The 20,787-nt window shown below is 34.2% G+C and overlaps 2 protein-coding genes across 2 annotated transcripts; both read right to left on the reverse strand.

The window, feature by feature from the left end:
- Positions 1-8,021: 8,021 nt before the first annotated feature.
- LOC145126884 (uncharacterized) lies at positions 8,022-8,732 on the reverse strand. The gene has a single exon (XM_079062165.1). It carries the CDS (start codon positions 8,730-8,732, stop codon positions 8,022-8,024), a length of 711 nt encoding a protein of 236 aa, XP_078918291.1.
- A 679-nt stretch (positions 8,733-9,411) lies between these two features.
- Positions 9,412-10,313, reverse strand: LOC145126885 (uncharacterized). Its single transcript, XM_079062166.1, has 2 exons — positions 10,080-10,313; positions 9,412-10,038 (listed from the first exon to the last, which is right to left on the reverse strand). The coding sequence occupies exons 1-2, from the start codon at positions 10,311-10,313 to the stop codon at positions 9,412-9,414; spliced, it is 861 nt and encodes a 286-aa protein (XP_078918292.1).
- Positions 10,314-20,787: the final 10,474 nt, after the last annotated feature.

Here is a 20,787-nt window from a genome sequence, read left to right on the forward strand (position 1 = left end):
GAAACAGTAGACACAATGATCTTTAACACCATCGAAAATTTAAGATTAAATTCATTATGCACCCAAACTTTAACCCGAGCCCTTCTTAATTTTTAGATTAAATCCATCTAACTAGAGTTCAAAATTCCAAAAAATAGGTGATTAATCTAATCAATTTGATAGTGGGATTATGTGCTTTTGTGTTTGTGAATTTATAACTGGAAGGAACGAAGAAAATAAATAAGCCTTTTAAAAAACGAAGAAGGATGGATTGTTTAAGATACAGAGGTGATATCTGATTCGTACTAGTCCTTCATGGTGCTACTTCCTGATCTTGATACATGATCGCCACAATAAAGAAGAAAGGAGGAACATGACACTTCTCCGAAAAAATTAAGGTGTAGCAGGTGCTACTAATTGATACATGCTGGTTCAACCACTTCCGCCTGCATATAATTTGAAAATTTGCAATGATATATACATAATTACAAAAGTTTATAAGGATATAGATGAAATGATCCCTTTGTTGGGTATAAAGTTCTCCATTAGATGACTAGTGAAGGCTTGGCTTGAGAAGACCCACTTGCATATGGGATTGATGCCTTGTGACATGAGAGTGAGAGAGAGAGAGAGAGAGAAAGAGAGAGAGAAAGAAAGAGAGAGATGTTAGCACCTCTATATATAGTGGGTTGCATACCGCTTGTAGAGTGTGCTTGAGAGATGTATTTCATAGAAAGTTTTGAGTGAGTTAATTATGTAGACTAGATCTAGTTCTTTTTTTGTAATCTCCAGATAATGATCGAATGCATCTTTTAGCACCCAAATCATCGTGTTCTTACAATTCCGCATGCCAAATCAAATGCTCATAATTCACTAAATTTGGTATTAGAGCGGGTCTTCGAAGATCAAAGCGATTTTTGAAGAAACGGTTCAAGATTTGGCTACATTCAACATAATTGGAACGTTTATGTTGAGTCTCTCAATGATCTCTCAAAATTTCTTTGATCCGTGCTTGCATTATTGAATTTTTGATCATTTTGACTCACTGGATCAATTTTTTTTGAAAAACCCAATTGTTATGATCTAATAATTTTTCATTGATCAAGCCCAATCCGATTCAATCTTCTTTTGTTTGATTCAATTCTAAATTTTCAAATATTCTTTTTAATCAAAATCCAGCCCAAAAGTGAATTGAATTCGTTATTGTTAATCTTGAGCCCAAAATTCATTTTGTCTAAGATCCGATATCGAATATGTTACTATTCATAGTCCATATTTTGAGCCCATAATTCTTTCGATCCAATATCTTCATAGTTTGAGCCCAAAATTCATTAAATCCATTGTTCGGTTCTAAATCTCATTGTTTCGTCATCTGCGTACAAGATTACGAATTCAGATATTCTTGACTTAATTATATATTTCAATCGTGCTTCTCGTTTTCGTTTCAACATTACTATTAATCGATTAGAGTTTTTCGTGAAGCTAGACTTGTGAATCGATTGGATATGATTTGTTCTATTATATGTCGATTATGATCAAGTTGAAGTTAAGATTTGTCAATCGATAGTTTGGTTTTGAAGAATATGATCAAGAACAATTGAATATGATGAAGAACAATTGAATTTTCTCTTTTTGATCTGAAAATTGATGTTAGATTCATGAATTTTGTGTTTGTTGACCATTGAAATCGAAAAGTCAAACACGAAAAAGTCAAAATCAAATTCTCAAAACATCGATTCAATGGATTGAAGGTTGAAATTGGTTGTTACAAGTCGAATAAGGGTTGTATGATGTCGAAATTGTATTTGATTGGAGTCTAATTTCGAAATTGATTTGGTTAGTCGTCTTGATGTCAAACACTGTGAATGGAGTTCATGTTCGCATTTTGAAAGTGATTTGGAAACTGAACCCCTTGTGGTCAATATTGATTTTGAATGATGGAGTAGTGGAGTCAAAAGAAGTCAATTTCGATGTGTAGGGTTTTGGAGTAGTTTAGAATTAGATTTGGAGTTAAAGTCTTGAAGTTCGATGTATGAATGAGAATTTTAACTGATGCATGTTCGTCTTGGGGTTGATAGTCGAACAACTTGATGTTCTTGGTCATATACTGGAAATCGAACAAGGGAAAAAATTAGATGGAATGTTGAGGTCAAACAAAGCAATGCTCAGGGTTGAATGTGTTTGTGGGTATTAGTGTCAAATTTCTAGATTGGAGTTTGATTCGTTGATGTGTTGATGTCACATAAACAAATTGAATGTATTTGATGTCAATATATGTTGCTTGGGTTTACTGATGTCAAAATCAATTTCGACTTGTGATGCATCAAGTCGTTCGATGTGCACCCGATAATTTCGACTTGTGAAAATCGCAATTGGATTGAGTTTGCATATGAGGTTATGTTTTGGGTTTGGAAGTCGAACAAGCAACGATTTGGGAAATTGGTTTGGATGTCAAACACGATTTCAATATGTGATGCTTGTCATTCGCTTCTATGGATTTCTATTTCGAAATAAGGTCAATAAAGGTGTTCGATGTGTGGATCGTGTGTCCAATGTGCAAAGGTCATCATTCACGTATCTGGAAAACGAAGTGGAGAAGAAAGATAATATGTCGATTCGAATCTCTGAACGTTTCATGAATTGGCAATTTTAACCCACTTTCGACATGGGGGTCATAAAATGTAAAGAATGTTGAATTTTCATTTCGAATACCTACAGTTTATGCAAGTTGGCAGAATTTACCCAGTTTCGACATTGGGCTAAAAATTCCGTGAAATGAGAAGAATTTTTGAACCAGGTCCCTGCAGTTGATGCAAATTGACACTTTATGCCCAGTTTAGCATTTAGGGTAAAGTTTCACATTTGAGGTTGTTGTGGCGCAACGGGTTCTTGCGTAATTTCAAAATTAACAGTTTCTACCCTGTTTTTCGAATTTTAAGTCAAAGGCGGTCCGAGAAGTATCAAATTCGAAAATTGTGATATTTTTGGATTTTTCAGATTTATGCAAAACGTTTATGCCATGTGTTAAGGGGGAGTTTTGTATGGAAAATCCTGAATTGAGTGCTTTCTCATTCCTTTTCGGTTTTATAATCATTTTTTGATTATAAAAAGGGGGAGAGATTTAAATATGAAAATTCGAAAGTTTTGAATTTGTCATATTACGCGGATTTGAAGACCGATGTGACCTTGAGAAATCGAAGTTTATGAAGTCATTCGATTTGAGATTCTAATGTGATTTGGGTTTTCCGGGTTCATGATGGGTTTGGATTTAATGAAGATTTTTGGGGTGTGCTTTTATGCTCAAATTTGGGTAATCTATTGTGGAGGTTTGGATACTCCAAATTACCTTTTGATGCTCAATTTGTAAGGTCTCACACTCTAGAACCCGGATTGGAAAATCATTAAAGAATTGAAGATTTGATGTTCATTTCTACATTTGTCACGCTTGAGGCTTAGTTTGTGACGTTGCTCATTTTGGAAGATTGAAGCCGAGTCATCTATTCCTAACTTTGAGGGGAAAATGTTGGGTACAAAGTTCTCCATTAGATGAATAGTGAAGACTTAGCTTGAGAAGACCCACTTGCATATGAGATTGATTCCTTGTGACATGGGAGAGAAAGAGAGAGACACAGAGAGAGAGAGAGAGAGAGATGTTAGCACCTCTATATATAGTGGGTTGCATAACACTTGTAGAGTGTGCTTGAGAGATGTAGTTCATAGAGAATTTTGAGTGAGTTAATTATGTAGACTAGATCTAGTTCCTTTTTGTAATCTCCTCATAATGATCGAATGCATCTTTTAGCAATCAAATCACCGTGTTCTTTGTGTTCTTACAATTCTGTATGTCAAATCAAATGGTCATAATTCACTACACCCTTAAACAAATTAGCAAACATATTGTAATTACTTTTCTTAGTCAAACCATTTGTAATAAATTTGCTTTTAAAAATAGATATAAGGATATTCTAAAATGTATTAAAACATATTCCAATTTTACAAAATCAAATGAACTTCAATTATAAAATACCTACATTAATGTTAAAGGGAAATTAAGTAAACTAACCATTATAAATGAGTTTTTTTTTTTTTTTTTTTTTTAATAAGAAAATAATCATTTTTTTTCCAATTTTTTTTGCAAAATGATCACTTTTACCCGAATGCTCATTTCGGATTTGATCTTCATATTCCAAAATTCTTTTTTGTTTTTTTTTTCCAAAAAATCTCTCTATTTATAATGTCTGAAATATTCATTTCGAAGTGTTTTATATCACCGTATTTCAATCAAATATTTGATTTTTATGCTCTAATATCAATTATAGTTCATATTTACTATATATGTTTAAGTTTTTGTTAGATTCAAGTAAAAAATGTTTTTTTTACGAAATTCTAGAATAATTCATCGGATTTCGGAGTTGTTTTTGTATTCCGGAGTTTTGTTTTTCGAACTCCGAAATTTTAGTCTGGAATTTCGGAATGTCAGTCTGAAAATGTATTTATCTTTTTGTCAGAAAGTGTTTTTTTAGTCTGGAATATACATCCCAGACCAAATGGTTATTTTTGTCAAAAACAATTTTTATTTTATTTTATTAAAATACACAATAAATTGTTAATTTCCCTAATTTAAAAATGCTTATTAGAATGATAATAAGCAAATATACATTGATATTATGTATATTCAACGCTGTTGAATATGCCACGGCTATTAAATGATATATAATAACTATAATAAACATTTTTTTTAGTCATGCATGCATAATATAAGTAAACTTCATATTAAATTAAAATTATTATTTCGGATAGTTTTAGTTATAAAGTACCACTATTATATATTCGATAAAACATATCTATATACCTTGTTTTAAAAAAGGAGACTTGAATAATACATATGTATTTGCACTCATAAAATATAAGTTTCGGAATCTAAATCATGTAATAGAAAATAACAATATATTATATTGGTTACGATAAAAAAAATTAAATTTAATGGTTATGAGTTTGTAGCAAGTGACAACATTAGCATGTTCAAATATATATTTTGTCGCATAATTTTGTGTAATTACAAATAATAGAGAAAATTACTATTTTGATTTTGGTATGTATGGTTGATTTTTGCAATTAGGCCCAAGAAGTTTCTGTAATTTTAGTTTTTATTTATGATTTATATAATATTTTTTTGTTAATGTTCCATTTGAGATTAGACCATTTTTAATCATTGACTGCAGCTAAAATTTGTAATTTTAATTCTAAAAACTAGTTATTTCATTTGGAATATAAACAAAAAAAGATGTTATAAAAATTATAATAAAACAAAAATTACAAAATAAATCGTTCTGGATAAAAGTTGAAAAAAAATCAATAATACATAGATAACCAAAAATATAATTTACTCCATATAATATAAACCATTAGGACAAACAAAAACTATTTACAATATTTTTTTAGAAATTACTACTAATAAATAGATTTGTATGTTAAGTCAGTTAATATTGTATTATAACAATTGTTTTATTATACAAAAAAAATCAAGTTATAAAAGGTATCATGAATTTGATGTAGGTTCGTCAACTACACTGGAAACCGAAAATTTAAATGTTAAATTACTTTCTAAAATAGATTTGGATATTTAAATATAAATAATATTATAATAATGTGAAGGGCAAAATGCGAAGGAAAAATAAAAGGAAGAAGCGAATATTGAGAGTTAAAACAGGAAGCAGACAAAAGGGATATTCAGAGAGTACATATATGGGATTGGATAGGAAGAGAATATTTTATGTGATACGTGTCAGCACACAGATAGAATCTCTACACGTTCCCTTTCAACCGTGAATTCTAGTTTGTACTTTCTGCAGACTAATTTACTAATTTTTGAGTAAATTACAATTTTGTCCTGTAGATTAGAATTTTTAGTTTGTTTTTGAGAAATGAAATATCTTTCTATCTTTTACTTCTATCTATTCTTTTATTTATATTAAACTTGTGTGTTTCCGTGGTTTTCACCACAGGTTAATTTTTTATCTGATTTAATGCTGTCATTTGTTCAGCATTCAATATTAACGCATTGTTCCTGAGTTCTACTTAAGGAGGGATATGGATGAAAATGGAGAGAAAATGAAGGATGTCGAAAGAAAATCGTGTTCCCAAGTTTCATTAATGGAAAGAAAGTGAAGGGAAGGAAAAGATTTTGAAGTTATATTTTTCTTCTAAAATTTCCTCCCAAATTGGATGGATTTGGGAAAAAAATGAAGGAAAAGAAAATCTTTAAGTTTTTTTTTTTTTTCTCTCTTAACTCAGGAACACAAAAACTTAAAATTTTCCTCTCGTTTCCTCTTATTTCCTCCGAACTCGGGAAAATGGAATAAAGAAAATTTTCCTTCCACTTCATTTCTTTCTGCAATATTTTCCTTCCCCTTCCTTTATTGAATTTACAAAAAAACTCGGGAACAAGGTGTAAGTGAATGTAATGATAACTATTAGTTAGGCTATAAGTCGGGGATAATTTATCTGGCTGATAAGATGTCTAACAAAGAGTTACTAACCAAAAAATCATAGGTTATCCTATGTATATACTAACCTCTTGTTCTAAAAAAAACTATTAGTTAGGCTATAGTAAAAATTAAAGTAAAACAGTAAGAAAAATGTCATGTCATGCCTCAAACAAAAAAAAAAGTATTAGATCGATGCCAAAAACTACTTGCAATGAGAAAAAATAAGTGGGATATGATTAATTAATAATTACATTGGTGTCGTGAATAATATTCAAAACACTATTTGGTAAATCGGTTTCGATTGCGAGTTTTGCAAGCATTATAGAAGCACTTGAAAATGGCAACAAATTGTTAAGAATATAAATATAATAACAGAAACTTTTAAAAATTTGTAGTTTGAAAAAAAAAACAAAAAATAAAAATAAAGGCCTTAATCTTTTTCTGATGATTAAATGGAAGATTGAAGATAACTTTAAGGGTAAATTGAAAATTATAATCATACCCACAAGGAAATGAAAGAAACCAGTAACATTAAGAGGATATGATCATGATGCAAGATGTTATTTAGATAAATATTTGATGTAATAAGTTTCCCTAATCTTTCAATGTAAAGTGGTCTTCCATCTTTATAAGTCGAATTCCTGGTAAAAGAGTAAAAGATTTAGAAAAAGGGAAAAAAGATATTAGTTTTTAATGGTAGATGAAAGATATAGACGATGACATGGTATCATATTTTCGAATTTAATCACCAACATAATCATATCAACACCGAAATCCTTTCTCCGGTGTGTTATATTTATCAGCCCACATTTGCTTTGCCTTTTCAATATCAAACTTCCTTGCTTCCAGAAACCTAAAGCAAAAAAAAAAAAAAAAAAAAAGTTTTAAACATCAACCTTTCATTCTTTTAGATATTTTAAGTTCAAACAAAAATGGAGAATATATAGTACATGGAGATCATATGATAACCATCACGTTCTTTTGGTTAGGTGTGACAATTTATGACATGACACGGCAAAAATACAAGACACGAAACGAAATTGGGACGAAACTGAAATTTGAATTCGTGTTCGTGTCGTATTCGTGTTAACTGTAAAAAACACGATGTCGTGTCATGTCGTGTTCGTGTTCAAAATTTGACACGATTTAGCAGTTCTTTATCGTGTTTTTCGTGTTTGTCGTGTTATATTTGATAAAATTCATTAAATAAACTAGTTTTTCGTATATGTTATATTTTTCGTGTCGTGTCGTGTTTGTCGTTTTTTAATTCGTTCGTTTTCGTGTTAGTTAAAAAAACACGACATCGTGTCGTGTCGTGTTCGTGTTACATAAAACATTGTCGTGTTGTGTTGTATCAGACAGAAACACGAAACGATAGCATGATTTGCCACGCCTACTTTTGGTGGCACTCAGGGACGGAACACGAAAAGTTATAGTGGGGGGCCGAAAGTAAAACTTGTGAAGAAATAATAAAAACAAACGTATTTGATTCATAGTCATAAAATATAAAAAATCAAACAAAAAAATTAATATAAAGTATTCTAATATCGCTTGTTAAAGTGGAATTCGTCGATCTTTTACGTCTTTAAAGTCTTGTACAATCGTCTCTAAAGTAATCTTTTCTGCAAGCTCCATTTCGAAGTACAAAACCAATGAGTCGTTTAAAAATTCATCTTCCATTTTATTTCGTAGCCTTGTTTTAACAAGACTCATTGCTGAAAATGATCTCTCTGTTGTAGCAGTGGAAACTGGAAGGGTGAGTATAAGACTAACTACTCGATAAATCAAGTAAAAATTGGTTGCTCTTCTAGTCTTTATCAACCATTGACATAATTCTGAAATAGATATCAATTGTTTATAATCTTCACGTTGAATGACATCCGCCTCGTAATGTTGGAGTTGCATCTTCAAAAGATTTTTCTCAGTTTCATTGAAATCTTCAGGATGAAACTTTTCTACTAATTGACATACATCACCACTTCGAAAAGGCTCATTAGAATTTTTAGGATCTAAAGTTGATGAAAGATGGAGCAATTCCATCGAGCTATCATTGAACCGATGATCTAATTCCATTAACTGACAATTAATTGCTTCGATGAAAATATCCACTCGATAATGATGTTCAAGTGTATGATCGCTACACTCATTACGAGCTCGAGCCCCTCTACTAAAGTAAGAAGAAGACAAATTAGGGAAATCGATGTTGCGTTCCAGACAAAATGACTTAACATGAGAGAGAAAACCATCCCATCTTTCATCTTTCATTTTTTGCAATAACAATTTAGTGGATGCAACTAGCCTCAATGCATTCAATATATTTTGAGATTGTTTTTTGTAAAGCTTGGCAAAGTAAATCTGTGATCTCCATTATTTCTTTCTCGAGATGTAGAACAAAAATGAATTCAAATGTTGTAATAGTCTCATATGCTGAATCTACATCTCCTCTGATCGAACCAGTGCCATCCTCAATAATTTTAAGTAAAACCTCACAAATTGGACTAAACATTTTGATTAAGCTTGAAACTGATTTCAAGTGAGAACCCCATCTGGTATCTCCAGCCTGTTGTAATGTACCAATCTGATTGAGGCCTCTACCAGTCTCCAACTCACCAATAGATTTAAAATATGCCATTTGCTTTGCTTGTGCATCTCTTAGTTGGTCGGAACGCTTGGAAGAAGCACCAACGACATTGATAACAAAAGATAACTGAGTAAAAAACTTTTGCAATGCAATAACTCCTTGTGAAGCAGCCATTAATGCTAATTGCAATCGATGAGCAAAGTAATGAACATAATATGCAGATGGACAATCCTTCGAAATCAATGCTTGCAACCCTTTGAAATGACCTCACATATTGCTTGCACCATCATACCCTTGGCCACGAATCGACTTAAAATCAAGATTGTCATGTGTCAATAGGAAATATATTCTATTCTTCAGAGTTTATGATGTAGCGTCAGGAACATGATCAAGTCCAAAGAAACGCTCCATAATAAGGCCATCTTTATTTACGAATCTCAAAACAATAGACATTTGTTCTCTGTTGGACTCGTCACGTGCTTCATCAACAAGTAAACAAAATTTCCCACCATCAATCTCATCACAAATCATCCGTTTCACCCTATTAGAGATAAGGTTTAAAATCTCATTTTGAATTGTTGGTGATGTATATGATGCATGTTTAGGCGCAGTGCGAAACAATTCTTTCATCTCATTGTTAAAATAACAGATTGCCTCCAACATTTCAAGGAAATTTCCTTTGTTAATGGAATCTGGTCTTTCATTATGACCTCTAAACGTTATTGCTTGAAAGGCACACCAACGTACTGCGTATATAATATCCTTCAATCTCAATATATTCTTCTTACGATCTTCATCTGTAAATTTCTCAATCGTATTTCGTATATCTTGAGTCTCATTTAGCAAATCATCATATGATTTTTGTGCAACATTGTGAAAAGATGTACACTCAGTTCCGATATGTTGCAAAAAAGCACATTTTTCCCACCTACTTTCTTCCAATTTTGAAATCCATCTATAGTAAATGCCCGTTGGCCGTAGTATCCCATTCTGGAAGGTTTGTTAAAAAGGAAACATGGAAAACAGAATACAACATCTGAACTTTGTGAATATTCAAGCCACGGGAATTGCTTGAACCAAGAACATTGAAAGCTACGTTTATGGTATTCCGGTCCAGATTTTGGATATGCAGAAAGTGTTGGTTGAAAGGGACCACGATTCATATAAGCTTGTCGAATTGTGTCTCGTTGATTGATTGGATAATCGTAAATTTGAATACGCAAACTAGGATCTCGTTCTAGTGTATTAAGATCAACATCATTCATTTCACGACAAGGTTTTTTGGATGGATTCTCGGTCGCAGGAACACTATCATTAGGAGTATTTGCATCTATAACAGTTGGGGGTGGCTCCACCGGTACTTGAGAAGAACTTTCATGTTTTCTTTTTAAAAAGTCATCAAGTGATGATTGTTTTTTTCATTTAGGTTTACACTACATGACATAATTAATAAATAGTTAACAAATAAGTAAAAAATTAATAATATAAAAATAACATTTAACAACTTAACATATAATTATGTATAATTAATAAATAGTTAACAAATAACAATAATTTTTTAAAACCTTTTATATAACCGATCAATAAATATTCTTAAAGCTTTTATGAGAAACAATAAATAGATAATATTATTAATTAAAAATTGTATCTTATTAAGTGTTTGACAGCTCATTATATCTCTCCTGTTAGCTTTAAAACAAGACAAAATTACAAAAATGTCCTTGTGGTTTGCCAAAAGTAACAAAGTAAGTCCCTGCTAATTTTTTTTTGATGCAAATGGCCCCTGTGGTTTGCAAAACTTGCATGACCCTTTTTACTAACGCCGTTACTATTCTGCCGTTAGGGACTGAATCTGTAAGGGCATTTTTGTATTTTCAAGTATAAAGGGACTGAATTCGTGACATTTAATAAACCGCAAGGACCATTTTTGAAATTTCTTTGAAAAATACAATTAAATTGCTAGGGGGAGTGCTCGAACTCATGACCTCCACCTCTTAAATTACCAAAGCTTTAACCAATTGAGTTGAATGCTCTCTTGGTTTATTCTTTCCTAAAACTAATTTATATAATAACAAAGTCGTTAAAACATAAACAATAAATAAATTATAAAAAACATTTTTTACATAATTTTTTTTAAATAAAACAAAATGGATTTTAGTCGTACTATAAAAAAATAGTTTTTTTTTCAAACAAATTGTATGTATTTTTATGTATTTATTTTACGTAAAATATATATTTCTCGTCTTTAAAAAATACGTTTTCGTATAAAAAATATGTTTTTGTAAAACATGTTTTTTATGTATTTGAAATAGTAATACTTAACACTAATCATGACATAAAAAAATATATAAATTCTTTTGGGTCGCTAGTTCTATAACCGTTTTTTTGGTTATATGTATTAAAAACAACTTAACAACGATTTTGTTATGTATCTATACAATTTATACGGTTTTTTTTATGTCAAGAGTAGTGTTAATAATTGTTATTTCAAAAAGATATATCACCATGTCTTTCCATCTTAATTTTAACTATACGATTTAGAACTTACGATTAAGATGAAATACGTATTTTAAATAAGATCTATAACCAATAGGTTTTTTATGTTTTTTTAAATACATATAACCGAATGCGTATATATCTTATTTAAAATATGTATGATTCAAAATCGCATTTAAAAAAACATAAAAAACCGTATAAATTGTTTAGATACATATAACCGAATACATATATATCTTATTTAAAATACGTATGGTTCTAAATCGTATTTAAAAAACATAAAAAAACCGTATAAATTGTTTAGATACATATAACCGAATACGTATATATCTTATTTAAAATATGTATGGTTCTAAATCGTATTTTAAAAAACATAAAAACCCGTATAAATTGTTTGTAAAAAACTATTTTTTATTGTACGACTAAAATACATTTTGTTTTATTAAAAAAAAAATATGTAAAAAAATGTTTTTTATAATTTATTTATTGTTTATGTTTTAACGATTTTGTTAATATATAAATTAGTTTTAGGAAAGAATAAACCAAGAGAGCATTCAACTCAATTGGTTAAGGCTTTGGTAATTTAAGGGGTGAAAGTCATGAGTTCAAGCCCTCCTCCTAGCAATTTAATTTTTTTTTTCAAAGAAATTTCAAAAATGGTCCCTGTGGTTTACTAAATGTCACGAATTCAGTCCATTTATACTTGAAAAGATGAAAATGCCCTTACAAACTCAGTCCCTAACGGCAGAATAGTAACGGTGTTAGTAAAAAGGGTCATCTATGCAAGTTTTGCAAACCACAAGGGCCATTTGCATCAAAAAAAATTAGCAGGGACTGACTTTGTTACTTTTGACAACCCACATGGACTATTTTTATAATTTTGTCTTAAAACAATAAATATTCTAATTCCTATAACTATTCGTAGTAACTTGAAACGTGATCATATATTATAGAGAGAGAAAGACAAAGATAGAAGGAGAGAGAAGTTCAGAACCAAGGAGCTTACAGAGCTGGACTGGCCGATAGAAGAAATTGGACTGGCCAATAAATATTCTAATCCCTAACGGTGTTAGTAAAAAGGGCCATCTATGCAAGTTTTGCAAACCACAAGGGCCATTTGCATCAAAAAAAATTAGCAGGGACTGACTTTGTTACTTTTGACAACCCACATGGACTATTTTTATAATTTTGTCTTAAAACAATAAATATTCTAATTCCTATAACTATTCGTAGTAACTTGAAACGTGATCATATATTATAGAGAGAGAAAGACAAAGATAGAAGGAGAGAGAAGTTCAGAACCAAGGAGCTTACAGAGCTGGACTGGCCGATAGAAGAAATTGAAGAGGCGCACCTGTTGCAGAGGCGGAGCTATGAGATGGCCCCCCTGATTTTTTGCATTCTAATACCTATATTATATATATAATAATACATTTATTTGTATACTAAATTTCTTGGCCCTTAAGTTTTATTATACTAAGGATATATATATGTAAATGTAAATAAAAAAATTATTTTAAAAAACAATTAACTTTGCATAATCAGGAAATCGGTTATGATGCACGTAGAACATTCTAATAGACCCCAGAATTTTGCTTAAAAAAACAATAACAATTCTAATAAAATTAAGATACTGATTTTAGGAAACTAAAAACTCTATAAAAGAAAAAACAAAAAACAAATTTTACATCCAAGTTATTATATTCTGAATCAAGATCAATCTTTGAGAAACACAAAAACTAGATAAGAAATCATTAATTTGCTTCTGCCGAAAATCATACCCACCGCCGGAGTTCGTCCTAATAACCAACCGCAATGCTCATCTCCGCTAGAGTTCGCACCACAAAAAAACCCACCGACTTCTGAGTCTCCGATCGACAACCGCCCTTGCTGATTTCTGTTACTCCGACCAACACTGCTTTGCTATCTTCTGTTTTTCCGACCACAAATCACTGCAATAGCAGCCGCCGCCGCCGCCGGAAAGCTTACCACTCCAACATTGTGAAAAGATGTACACAAGTCGGAAAGGGCGGGCAGATAGATGGAGTGGTAAGCTTTCTGGCGGTGGCGACGGCTGCTATTGCAATGATTTGTGGTCGGAAACACAAAAGATAGCAAAGCAGTGTTGGTCGGAGTAACAGATATCATCAAGGGCGGTTGTCGATCGGAGACTCAGAAGTCGGTGGGTTTTTTTTGTGGTGCGAACTCTGGCGGAGATGAGCACTGCGGTTGGTTATTAGGACGAACTCCGGCGGTGGGTATGATTTCTGGCAGAAGCAAATTGATGATTTCTTATCTAGTTTTTGTGTTTCTCAAAGATTGTTCTTGATTCATAATATAATAACTTGGATGTAAAATTTGTTTTTTTGTTTTCTCTTTTATAGAGTTCTTAGTTTCCTAAAATCATTATCTTAATTTTATTAGAATTGTTATTGGTTTTTTTCAGCAAAAATCTGGGTTCTGTTAGAATGTTTTACGTGCATCATAACCGATTTCCTGATTATGCAAAGTTAATTGTTTTTTAAAATAATTTTTTTATTTACATTTATATATATATATATATATATATATATAATATAGGTATTAGAATGCAAAAAATCAGGGGGGGGGGGCATGGCCCCCTGGCCCTCTCATAGCTCCGCCTCTGGTAGCACTTCATCCAAAAGTAGTGATTGTCTGATGCATTTAGTGCTTTCTTTTTCACTGAACTGATTAGTGTCCTCCTTTCATCATTTGAATGTTGCAAGCAGACTTTCTTCCTCTTTTCTTTAATCTCTCATCATTTCCTGATAAGCGCTCAAAGTGTAACAACCCAAAATTTCAAGTAAAAATTTTCATTTAAATATTAACAATCCATGTTTAATAATTAGAAATTCCCATCATAAGTTGTTTCCAAAATTCAATACATCAACATATTATTCAGAAATATCAGAGTGTCCATAATAACTAGTGGGGAAAAATGTTGAAGAATGAACGTTGCGCCATCAAGCTGGACCTTTGCCCTTAGAGCTAGAAGTACCTGTAACATCCAACAAAACTGTAAGCACACACTTAGTGAGTTTCCCAAAACACACAAAACATATAACCACATAATGTCATGCACACATACATATAATGTTGCCATGGACTCCCTCCATGTTCTTCACTTGGAATGTCATGGGCTACCCCCGTGGTCTTATATCCCCGAGCCATGGGCTCCTCCCATGGTCTTGCCAAGTGCCATGGGCTCCTCCCATGGTCTTCACATAATTCACACATAGATCAAATAGCAACCATTACATATTCCATGACTAAACATTTCATATTAATTAATGTGCCGACCTTGGTGCCTTCAACCCATGAGTGTATTGAGAAGACTCACCCCAAATACTGAACGATAGCTGACTAGGTCCCGACTCCGAATATCAGCTCTACTCAACCCTTAAACATAAACAATTCCTTAAATACAACTCAAAATGCCCTAAAACCCCTTAAAAGTCAAACTTGGTCAAAGACTAAAGTCAAAGGTCAAAGTCAACGGTCCGAGTTGACCCAACTCGCCGAGTTGTCCTTCAACTCGTCGAGTTTCCCCATTAACTGCACAGATCGGGAAAACTCTCATCAACTCGTCGAGTTCACTAATGAACTCGCCGAGTTAGCCAGAATTCCAATAGCTTAATGCATTAAGCTGTTTCCATCGAATCTAGGAACTCCAATTCTCAGATCTCCTTCAAAATGATGTCTAGAAGGGTAAAGTTTCCAACTTTACCCTTAGGAACCATCTAAAGTGAGTCAAACCCAAACCCTAGACTCCTTAGAGTGAGGCTTGACCCATTAAGCCCTTAAACTCTCAAAACAAAGTCCTAATATGCAGATCTGGTCTCCAAAGGCTGGAAAATCACGTAAAGTTTCCAACTTTACGTCCATGCATGCTAAAAGAAACCCTAGGGCTCAATATGGGTTTAATAAAGGACTTATTGCATGAATGGGACCTAAGACCTAGTAAATTTTGCAACTTTAAGCCAAATGAGGCCATAAAATGGCTAGATCTAACATGACAACCCCTGGAACACTCAACATCTTGGACAAATCAACCATGGGCCCAAAATCAAGATAAAACCCCAAAACAATAAATCTAAACAATAACAAAGCAAGGTATAAGCTTTATACCTCCAAATAACTCAAATGAGTGGGGAGATTCTGGACCTAGGTCTTCCCTCCAAGCTATGCACCTTCAACTTCAAAGATTCTCCAAAAGTGTGCAAAATATCAACACTTAAGTCCCTCCACGAGCTCACACACTCATAAGGACGATGATACATGCTTTTAGGGTTTTTTGGACAGAGGAGGCTGGTAAGGAGGCCAGCCAAGAGACTTAAGGCCTTTAAATAGGGTGCAACACCCTAAAAATTAGGGTTTCCTTCCCGGCCGCCAACTCGCCGAGTTGGTTCATTAATTCCTACGGCCAAAGTCCACTCAACACGCTGAGTTGAAGCTTTCAGCTCGTCGAGTCCAACAGGAAAAATCAATAATTTAGGGGAATAAATTCATACCGGAACCAAGCGTTACAAATCTTCCCCACTTGAATCAGACTTCGTCCTCGAACTCCACTGCCTCGAACAACCCCGGGTAATGCTCCCTCATCTCCTCCTCGGGCTCCCATGTCCATTCTGAGCTCTTCCGGTGCTGCCACTGCACCTTTACTAGCTTCACTTCTTTGTTCCATAAGGATTTTGTTTTTCTGTCCAGAACCGTAATGGGCTTCTCCACATAATTCAGGCTCCCATCAACCTGAATATCATCCAAGGAAATGACTGCAGAATCATCTGATACACACTTCCAGAGCTGAGACACATGGAAGGTATTATGGATCTGACTGAGCTCATCCGGAAGGTCCAATCGATAAGTAACCATGCCGACTCGGGCAACAATCCTGAACGGACCAATAAATCAGGGTCCCAGCTTCCCCCTCTTCCGAAACCGAATGACACCCTTCCAAGGTGACACCTTCAGCAAAACAAAATCTCCCACCTGAGACTCGAGATCCGAACGACGCCAGTTAGCATAACTTTTCTAACGGCTCTGCGCGACTCGCAACTTGTCACGCACCCGTTGAATCAACTCGGTGGTGTTAAGCACCACCTCAGTGCTTCCCATAACTCGATGTCCAACCTCCCCCAACAAACTGGAGTCCTACACCTCCGACCATACAACATCTCAAACGGGGGTCGGTCAATACTAGCATGATAACTATTGTTATATGAGAACTCTGCTAGAAGGAGGTAAGTATCCAAACTCCCCCCGAAATCCAATACACATGCCCGAAATATATCCTCGAGCGTCTGGATCGTCCGCTCGCTCTGTCCATCGGTCTGGGGGTGGTAAGAAGTGCTGAAATGCAATTGAGTACCCAACTCCTCATGAAACTTCCTCCAGAATCTGGAGGTGAAGCGAACATCGCGGTCCGAGACCACAGATATCGGCACCCTGTGCCTGACCACCACCTCCCTCAAAATAATCTCGTATAAAATGAACTGTAATATCTATGTGCTTGGTTTTAGAATGTGGAACTGGATTTTTAACAATTTGAATAACATTATCATTATCACAGAAGATAGGAGTGTCAAGAAAATTAAAACCATAATCCAGCAGGTGAGATATGTCTCTTGTCACGTGCTTGGAACAACCACTACCAACATACCAAGGTCTGATGATATTCCTCCATAGTTGTTCATGCACAAGTTGCGGGATTAATTTGTTTTGGGAACCCAATCCATCTTGAAACTGGGTTGACCATTACTATTAACTCGGGATACTCTTTCCCATACCATATCTTGTTTATCAAATAATGATTTCAAAGAATATGTAGGACTTTTTGGACCAATTGATGATTTGGAAGAAAGGACTTTGGGTACCCATTGGTAATTTGGTTTGTGTATTTTCTTGTTGGACCGAATGGGACCTTTTTCACTTGTCTTTGGGATGGGACTACCTTTCGATTTAGGCTTGTATTATAAGTGTGAGCTAGAGGACGACCCTTGAGATGACTTTGACCTCGCCTGATTTGGTTTGGTTGAGCCATCTCTCGAGTCAGTTTTCGTTTTGTCCTTGAAGGCCTGATTCTTGGCCTTGTCATCATTCCAGTTGTTATTATGGGGACGTGACCTCGAAGGATTTCTTTTGTAAGATCTCCTCCTTGGCACGTTCGTCCATCCAAATTTAGAGAAGGGAGCATATGAATGATGTGAACAGTTTCTAGCAATGTGACCTGGAGTCCCATAATTAAAACAATTCTGTCTTTTCAAGAAAGTGTTATTGGAGCTTGGTCCTGGTCCAAAAGAGTCTTGTTTCAAAGAATTTTCACATGCACATTTTCATTTATTAGACTCATTCACAAATTTACGTGACTTAAATTTTTCAAAAACATGACTATTTGAATTTGAATTAAAAGCAACATCACCACAATTTTTAAAAGAATCTAAATTGCTAATTCGTTGTAATTTAAAAAATTAAATATGACTAATATCATAACAAATTTCGTCAATACCACTAATATCAATACAAAATATGTTAATATGATTGATACAACATTAATAATTCCTCAAATAGTTTTATTGAGATAGAATTTCAAAGTTTTAAAATGTCATCATTTACTAGTGCTTTACTCATGGTGGGACTAATCGCTAGGCGCCTTCTAGCCGGTCGGGTACCGCCTAGGGATTAAGGGGGACTTTGTCAAGATTTTTACAACATTAATATATATATATATATATATATATATATATACACACACACACACACACGGATTCATGATCTTTTGCGAACCCATATTTTCCCGCGAAGGTCGCAAACTTTTTCATATGAATTTAAAAAAAAAAGTGACTCAAGGCTTTAAGTCGGTCATATAGAAGTGCATTTGAAAAAAAAAATTGCACAAATGATAGTTACTTTTGATTGAATGGCTCTAGTTGCTATCTATCAAGCAATTCCAGAGGATGTGCTTCTTATGCTATCTGAGAAGGATATATCTAAAGAATCATGGGAAACACTTAAAGTGAGGCACATGGGCGTCGATCGAGTAAAAGAGGATAAAGTACAAACCTTGAGAAGTGACTTCAAGATTATTTGAATGAAGGCGGTGAATCAGTGGATGATTTTTTTCATAAGATTAAATACCATTGTGACCGATATTTGATCTCTAGGTGAAAAAATTGAGGAAGTTGTCATGGTGAAGAAGTTCCTTCGAGCCGTGTGATCATTATTTATGCAAACCATGACATCTATTGAAAATTTTAGAGACTTAAAAAACATGATTGTTGAAGAGGTTGTGGGTCGTTTAAAAACTTATGAAGAGAGGCCTCGGAGTTATGGAGAACATGTAGACATGACTTCCTTATTTCTTACATATGTCGAGTGGGAATCATGATCCAAGAAAACTGACAAGGGGAGCTTGTCAAACACCTCAAAGGATTGAGGTAGTCATGGTGGCCAACGCCAAGGGAGAGGTTGAGGACGAGGGCGCAGCCGAGTAGGTGGCCATGAATCCGATGCAATATGAAATGACCAAAAAAGGATAAAAGCAAAGTAAATGCTTTAAATTTGAGAAGTTTGGTCATTATGCACTGGAGTGCCCGAAAAAGAACTACCGTGAGGAGGCGAACCTCATACAAGCCAATGAAGAAGCACCCATATTGATGCTGGAAATCTTACAAGAAGATGTACCAAAAAATGTATCGCTAAAAGAGAAGATTTGTGTTAATCTTCTTGCATCGGGGGAGAATCGAGTTGAGTCTAATGTGTGATATCTCGACAACGGTGCTAGCAACCATATGACGCGTGACCGCTCAAAGTTCCATGAGTTGGTTGCAAAATATTACGGGTCATGTGAGATTTGGCGACGGTTCCACTGTTGCTATTTTGGGAAACGGGTCAATTTTATTCGATTGTAAAAATAGCGACCAAAGACTTTTGAATGAAGTATATTACATTCCAAGTCTTAAAAATAACATCATTTGTCTCCGACAAATGACGGAAGAAGGAAGTCGAGTCATTATGGACGGGTCGAATTTGACGTTATACGATAGAAATAAAATTCTAATTTTGAGAGTTCAAATATCACCAAACCGGTTATATAAAACTCCGTTGCGAACCAGTAGACCAACATGCATTTTAGCCACGAAGGACAAACTGGCTTGGATATGACATTCTAGACTTGGTCATGTTAATTTTCCTGCTTTAAAACAGTTGTCCGAAAGGAATATGGCAACCGGAGTTCCAAGGATCGAACATCCAAATCAAGTGTGTGAAGGGTGTGTTCTTGGAAAACAAACCTTAATCTCTTTCCCGAACCAAACACTATTTCGAGATCAAAAACCACTTGTGGTCCGATTACACCCACCTCTATTGGAGGAAGCAAATACTTTCTTATTTTGGTAGACGATTATAGTCGATGGATGTGGGTTTATAGCTTATGTGGGAAGACTGAAGCCTTGGGTGCTTTCAACCGTTTCAAGTTGATGGTCGAAAAAAGTTTGGGTTGTGAACTGAAGTCATTTCGTACAGATCGAGGGTGAGAGTTTACGTCAAAAGAATTCTCATCATTTTGTAAAGAAAATAAAGTAAAAAGGCATCTTACGACTCCACATTCACCTCAACAAAATGGAGTCGTAAATAGATGAATTGTACCGCTATGGATATGGAAAAAAGTCTACTTAAAGGAAAAATGTACCGGGAGAGTTTTAGGGTGAAGCTGTTAGACACAGTTTATATTGTCAGCCACTTACCTACAAAAGCACTTCCCGACATCACTCCGTATGAAGCTTGGTTTAACAAAAAACCAAACCTAGAACATTTGAAGGTTTTTGGTTGTGTTGTCTATGCCAAAGTTGTAGGAGTACATTTGAAAAAACTTGAAGACCGCATCAAAAAAATGGTGGATCTTTGGGTAGAAAATGGAACTAAAGGGTATCGATTATTTGATCTAGAGAGCCATAAATTACAGGTTAGTCGCAATGTTGTTTGCTTTGAAAGTGAAGTATGAAATTGGTACAAAAACAAGGAAGAGGAAATCACAACCCCTAAATTGTTCACAATAATCGAGACAGACAACCACAGATTCAACCCGACATAACCGGACATCCCCGGAGTCAATCTGAAATACCCGGACATCCCCTATGACGAACCTTCCCAGCCCGTAACGGCCCCATATACTCCTATTTTGGCCTAGTTTCCTCAAGTTTGACTGACACGGAAAGCCCCTCAAGT

Source organism: Lactuca virosa, chromosome 7 (assembly GCF_052849685.1).
Source record: "Lactuca virosa cultivar CGN04683 chromosome 7, Lactuca_virosa_CGN04683_v6, whole genome shotgun sequence".
NCBI lineage: Eukaryota > Viridiplantae > Streptophyta > Magnoliopsida > Asterales > Asteraceae > Lactuca > Lactuca virosa.

What these genes read in the sequence shown, in the direction of transcription:
- LOC145126884 (XM_079062165.1), bottom strand. Translation starts at nt 8,732, where the DNA reads ATGAAAGATGAAAGATGGGATGGTTTTCTCTCTCATGTTAAGTCATTT.
- LOC145126885 (XM_079062166.1), bottom strand. Translation starts at nt 10,313, where the DNA reads ATGAATGATGTTGATCTTAATACACTAGAACGAGATCCTAGTTTGCGT. An exon ending in ATTCACAAAGTTCAGATGTT is followed by an intron (nt 10,039 to 10,079) that starts GTATTCTGTTTT and finishes CAAACCTTCCAG; the next exon opens with AATGGGATACTACGGCCAAC.